This window comes from Sapajus apella, unplaced genomic scaffold (assembly GCF_009761245.1).
Source record: "Sapajus apella isolate SASKATOON/1434 unplaced genomic scaffold, GSC_monkey_1.0 scaffold74, whole genome shotgun sequence".
Taxonomy (NCBI): domain Eukaryota; kingdom Metazoa; phylum Chordata; class Mammalia; order Primates; family Cebidae; genus Sapajus; species Sapajus apella.
This window is the reverse complement of record NW_022437014.1, coordinates 10,590,778-10,596,496: the sequence shown is the minus strand read 5'-3', so window position 1 is coordinate 10,596,496 and position 5,719 is coordinate 10,590,778. Positions and strand designations below refer to the sequence as shown.

The window sequence follows — 5,719 nt, the reverse complement described above, 5'->3', positions numbered from 1 at the left end:
CCCCAGAGGGCAGTCCCTTGCTGCTGCTTAGGGGGTCAACCCCAGGCGGCCTGTGGACTCTCGGCTGGGAGGCCAGAAGCCGATGAAGAAGACCAGCAGCTGCCCATAGCCCTGTGGAGGCCTCACTGGACCTTCCTTGCCCACAGGTCCTGGAACCTCAATGCCTAAGGATTAATCATTGCTGCAAAATCTCACGCCCAGGAAGAACTAAACCCATCGCCTTGGGGGAAAGACTGGTTTGGCTTTCGCATCTTTACCGCCTCTCTCCACAGGTGCAGACACCACAGCCAAAGTGACTGACAGCCGTTCTAAGCGCTCTAACAGGCTCTTCCCCGAGCCTACCTGGGCTCAAGGGGTCCCACACCTGGTCCCGGGCGTAGCCCTCACCTGAGGCCTGCAAGCTCCGGGCGCCTGGCCTGACTCAGCCCCGCAGCCTCTTCAGAACCCTCTGCAGCCCCCATGACCCAGTTTCTCCATTCGGTCACACTGGCCAACGGCGTGAGGCACCTGACTGGAATGCAAAGGGTGCCTCAGACAGCTTTCCCGCAGTGCATGCTCTCAGGAGGGGCCCCAGAGACGGAAGTTTATGCCGCCCAGAGCGCTCCTTCTGGACGTGCCCCGGACTCGACCTGGGACTGAGTCCGAGCCGCCTGGGCTGGCAGGGACTCGGCCAGGTGCACGAGCGCCACGGTTAGACAGACACCGCCTGGGACTCGCTTGCCGTACCTCCAAGGGGCCTAGGCCATGAAGGGGCGGCTGGGGAGACGCTCGGTGCCCGCCCTGTGCCCGTTGGGTACCCCCTTCCCGCCGCCTGACGCAATCCGAGGCGCCCTTGCTGCATGCCGACGCTGGAGAAACCTCCCCTGCGGTTGCATCACTCCTGACAGGTTTGCTACAGAAGTGGAGCAGAACCAATCAGCGAGCGCGCTAGGCCCGGAGCGCGGTTAAGTGTCAAGCAGAATCCGAAGGTGATTGGCCAAAAGGGGATTTGCCCCGCCCCAATCACCGCGGCTGCTGGCCGCGGTGGGCGTGTTCTCCCGGCAAGAGGGTTTAAAGGGCGCCTCCATGGGGGGCGCTCAGCTGGAGCGACCGAGCGGTGCCAGGCCAGGTGTGTGCGTCCGTCGGTCTTTCCGTGCCCACGCCGGAGACCAGCCCCGGAGGCCGCCTGGGCCTATCCCTGCGCCCGGCACCATGAAGCAGGAGCCTGCAGCCCCTAATACCTCCCCCGCCTCGCAATCCCCTACGCCGTCCGCTCAGTTCCCCCGAAACGACGGCGACCCCCAAGCGCTGTGGATTTTTGGGTACGGCTCCCTGGTATGGAGGCCCGACTTCGCCTACAGCGACAGCCGTGTGGGCTTCGTGCGCGGCTACAGCCGCCGTTTCTGGCAGGGTGACACCTTCCATCGGGGCAGCGACAAGATGGTGAGCATCCAACCGTGCCCAGGGGAGTGAGGGGGTTGGGGGCGAGATACTGGGTGCCAGTGCCCTGCAATATCCTGGGCTTTCTGGGCCAGTGGAAGGAAATGTGTGACCCTGTGTCTGGGGTTTGTGGCTTAAATATATGTGCCCAGTGCATCACTGTAATGGCTGGAGTCTGAACCTGTGGATTCCTGTGTTGCTCACCAATTGGGACCACTGCCATCTGTCTTACTATTTCTCCTACATCTGTGCATCAGTCCCCTACCTTCCCCTGAGTGAGTGGGACTCTCAGCGTGCACAGCGGGGTTCTCTGAGGCCCAGCCAGCGGGATTGATAAAGAGTTCCTTGCTGATGGCAGAGCTGACTTCTAACTTGTCTGTTTCAAAATCTTTCTTCCCTCCCTAGCCTGGCCGTGTGGTGACGCTCCTTGAAGATCATGAGGTAAGTGCCTGAATCATGAAGGGGACCCTGGCCCAGCGTGAAGGGGGACAGGCAGATAGAGCTCATAGGCTGTTGGCTGCAGGCTAGCTGTGTTGGCTGCTTCTCTGGTAGAGTAGAAACATGGTCTAGTTCAGTGCTTCTCACCAAATCACATGAGGATCTTGTTAGAATGCAGAACTTAGTTCAGTAGCATGAGAGTGGGTCCTAAGATGAAGCAGTCTAAGAAGCTTACAAGCAATACCACCGCATCCTGGACCACACTTTGAGGAGGAATCCTGTCCTCCCTGTTAGTAGACCACTTTGTCAACTTTTCCTTTCTTTTTTTTTTTTTTTGAGACAGAGTCTCACTCTGTTGCCCAGGCTGGAGTACATTGGTGTGATCTTGGCTGACTGGAACCTCAGCCTTCTAGGTTCAAGCGATTCCCCCACCTCAGTGTCCCAAGTAGCTGGGATTACAGGGATGCACCACCACACTTAGCTAATTTTTGTATTTTTAGTAGAGATGGGGTTTCACCATATTGGCCATGCTGGTCTTAAACTCCTCACCTCAAGTGATCTGCCTGCCTCAGCCTCCTGAAGTGCTGGGATTACAGGAGTGAGCCACCATGCCCAGCCTCAACTATTTCTTTTTAATTTTTTTTTATTCTTTTTTTTTTTTTTTTATAAAGATGGGGTTTCACCATGTTGGTCAGGCTGGTCATGAACTCCTGACCTCAGGTGATCCGCCTGCCTTGGCCTCCAAAGTGCTTGGATTACAGGCGTGAGCCACTGCACCCGGCCCCTTTTTAATTTTTTTAAAGACGGAGTCTTGCCCTTATCACCCAGGCAGAAGTACAGTTTTGCGATCTCAGCTCACTGCAACCTCTGCCTCCTGAGTTCAAACGATTCCCCTGCCTCAGCCTCCGCTGGGATTACAGGCGTGCACCACCATGCCTAGATAATTTTTGTATTTTTAGTAGAGACAGGGTTTCACCATGTTGGCCAGGCTGGTCTCAAACACCTGACCTGAAGTGATCCACCTGCCTTGGCCTCCCAAAGTGTTGGGATTACAAGCGTGAGCCACTGCACCCAGCCTTTCAACTTAAGAAAAGGGAAACAAGGACTTGAGGTACTGCCACCAGATGGCTCATCAGCCTGCCACAGCCTCCCTTATAGAGCACAGTTCTGGGGTGGGAGTAACATGCTAGGAGAGGGAGGAACAAGGAGCTGTGACAACTCACCATGGGTGTCCTTGTTTTTTCCCAGGGCTGTACTTGGGGTGTGGCATACCAGGTGCAAGGGGAGCAGGTAAGCAAGGCCCTGAAGTACCTGAATGTGCGAGAGGCAGTGCTTGGCGGCTATGATACCAAGGAGGTCACCTTCTATCCCCAAGATGCTCCTGACCAACCACTGAAGGCATTGGCCTATGTGGCCACCCCACAGAACCCGGGCTACCTGGGCCCTGCGCCTGAAGAGGCCATCGCCACGCAGATCCTGGCCTGCCGGGGCTTCTCTGGCCACAACCTTGAGTACTTGCTGCGTCTGGCAGACTTCATGCAGCTCTGTGGGCCTCAGGCCCAGGACGAGCACCTGGCAGCCATCGTGGACGCTGTGGGCACCATGTTGCCCTGCTTCTGCCCCACTGAGCAGGCTCTGGCACTGGTGTGAGGGGCTGAGCCCCTGCGGGGAGTGCCCATGTGGACATCAGGGCCCGACACCCACTCCAATGCACAAGACAGACTTGCAACCACTAGAGCCCACTACGTGGACATGGTGGGTGGCTGGAGATTTCTCTTTCTCAGCCCCTGCCTGTCCAGCTCTCCTGCTTGACATCGACTTACTACTTGAAACTTTATTTATTGCACCATGTTGGTGTGGGCAGGCGGGGGGCCTGCCCTGGACACAGGGGTCCTGCTGAGCAGTGGCCCCACCCTGGAACTTGACCAGATTCCCCCCAGTGCTGCTGCTAACCCCATACCACCCAGGCCTCCACCTCCCCAGGGAGTCTCCAAGAGCCTAGATCCTCTGCCCAGTCAGCCCAGCCATCCATAGCCCTGGGAATTCCTCCTGCCAAGGATCCCAGCACGCTGATGAGGGACAGTAGGGAGTGAGGAAAAGGGGCCCTGAAAGGACTGAGGCACCGGCCAGCCCTCCTTCTCCACCGGTTCCCCAGGGCAGAGCTGGGGCTGACGACTAGACACAGCTGCTGAGCCTGGCCTGGGCCTCTTACCCATTTGGTTGTTCCCTTGTCTCTGTCTGTCTATCTGATTGTCTGTCTGGGCCACGCCTGCCTGTGTGTTGGTCTATTCCTGGAAAGCTCATCACTACAGGCCCTGGCACCTTCCCAGTTTGTCCCATACTGTTATCCATAAAACTATCTCTTCATCTATGCTGTGCTGGAATGTGGTTCTTTCTCACATGGGAGTTTGGGGCAAGTGAGGTGGTGATGCCCTGGAAGGCTCCTAAAACGGGAAAGGGCTCCCTCTTCCTCTCCTTCCCTCTCTCCCAGGGAGGGGCAGCTGGGCAGTCAGAATTGCCAGGTTATATCACTCTCATGGGTACAGTTCATGCCTTACGCATGCAAATAATGCCCCCTGAGCTGTGCAGGATTCAGCTCATGCTCTACTTGGCAGCCCTGTGGGCAGTGTCCTTGCCACCAACCCAGACTCTGTTTTATCCTGCTCAGCTGCCCCAGGAAGGCTGGCAGGCTTGCAGCTCAGACCAGCTCTTCCTCCAGCTGCAGGGCCAGCTGCTGCCTCTTCCTAACAGCTAGGCTAGACCCCTAGCGTCCTGCTAAAGGAGCATATAGGTTAGGGTAGGATGATGACAACTTCTAAGGCAAGGCTGACAGCAGGGACCTGTGGCCTGGAAGACCTGGTGTCCCTTTTACTTTTAGAGTCCAGGTGCTCTGGGGCTGTGGTGTAGCCTGAGCCTTCCCCATAACCATCACCTGTCCTGGCTCACCCACACTGGAGTGTGGGCCCCAGGCTCCTGCCTGTCTACTCCCTGCCTGTCCCCGGATGCTCTTCTTGTCCTAGCCCCTGGGGACAGATCACAGCTCCAGGGTCTCAGTCTGGCCTTGAGCTCCTCATCAGGCGTGGCCTCTTAGTGCTATTTGACCCCTGGACTTGCAGAATGGGGAAGAGCTAAAATGACAGGGTTTAGCAGCAGAAGATCTTGAGGCCAAGGGCTGGGCATGGTGGCTCATGCCTTATAATCCCAGCACTTTGAGAAGCCAAGGTGGGAGAATTACTTGAGCCCAGGAATTTAAGACCAGCCTGGACAACATAGTGAGACCCTATCTCTATAAAAAATACAAAGGAAATTAAAAGGAAAAAAAAGGCTTCAGAGTCCAACCCAGCCTCCTCTTCATTGTCCAGTCACCTTGGGACAAGCCTTCAGCTCTCTGGGCATGAGTTCACTCTCTATGAGGGGACAATGCCGTGGAATGATGTATGGGGCGGGATGGGTGGGATGTGTTGCTCCTGTTCTTGCGGCTGATGTCCTGGATTGGTCTGGGTGTCCCCGGCAGGGTCAACTCCGATCAAGTTGACAGCTATTATGCCTGGGGAGGGTGCCATGGCTGGGCTGTGTGCTCACGTCTTGGCGGCCTCGTGTCTTGGCCATTGATGGGAAGAGTGTGGAGCCCAGCCAGGTTCTTCTGGGATCCTGGTGAGGGCAACACAACAGCAGGAGGCAGCAGGTGGCAGGGAGCCCTGGGCAGCTGCCTCCTGCGCTTCCTGGGCCTCTCGCCAGACAGCCAGAGCAGAGCCCTGCTCCATCCTGCTGATGGGGAGGGCTGCTTGTCAGCTGCACAGTGGGGGGCTCACATCCTTCAAGCCATTCAATCAGCAAGTATTTCCTAAAGCTCCCACTGTGC

At 56.9% G+C, this 5,719-nt stretch overlaps 1 protein-coding gene across 1 annotated transcript; it reads left to right on the top strand.

The window, feature by feature from the left end:
• The first annotated feature begins 935 nt into the window (after positions 1–935).
• CHAC1 (ChaC glutathione specific gamma-glutamylcyclotransferase 1) lies at positions 936–4,228 on the top strand. Its single transcript, XM_032251272.1, has 3 exons — positions 936–1,422; positions 1,825–1,860; positions 3,106–4,228. Exons 1-3 carry the CDS (start codon positions 1,066–1,068, stop codon positions 3,505–3,507), a joined length of 795 nt encoding a protein of 264 aa, XP_032107163.1. The 5' UTR covers positions 936–1,065; the 3' UTR covers positions 3,508–4,228.
• The last annotated feature ends 1,491 nt before the right edge of the window (positions 4,229–5,719 follow it).

What these genes read in the sequence shown, in the direction of transcription:
- CHAC1 (XM_032251272.1), top strand. Translation starts at nt 1,066, where the DNA reads ATGGGGGGCGCTCAGCTGGAGCGACCGAGCGGTGCCAGGCCAGGTGTG. An exon ending in ATCGGGGCAGCGACAAGATG is followed by an intron (nt 1,423 to 1,824) that starts GTGAGCATCCAA and finishes TTCCCTCCCTAG; the next exon opens with CCTGGCCGTGTGGTGACGCT. An exon ending in CGCTCCTTGAAGATCATGAG is followed by an intron (nt 1,861 to 3,105) that starts GTAAGTGCCTGA and finishes GTTTTTTCCCAG; the next exon opens with GGCTGTACTTGGGGTGTGGC.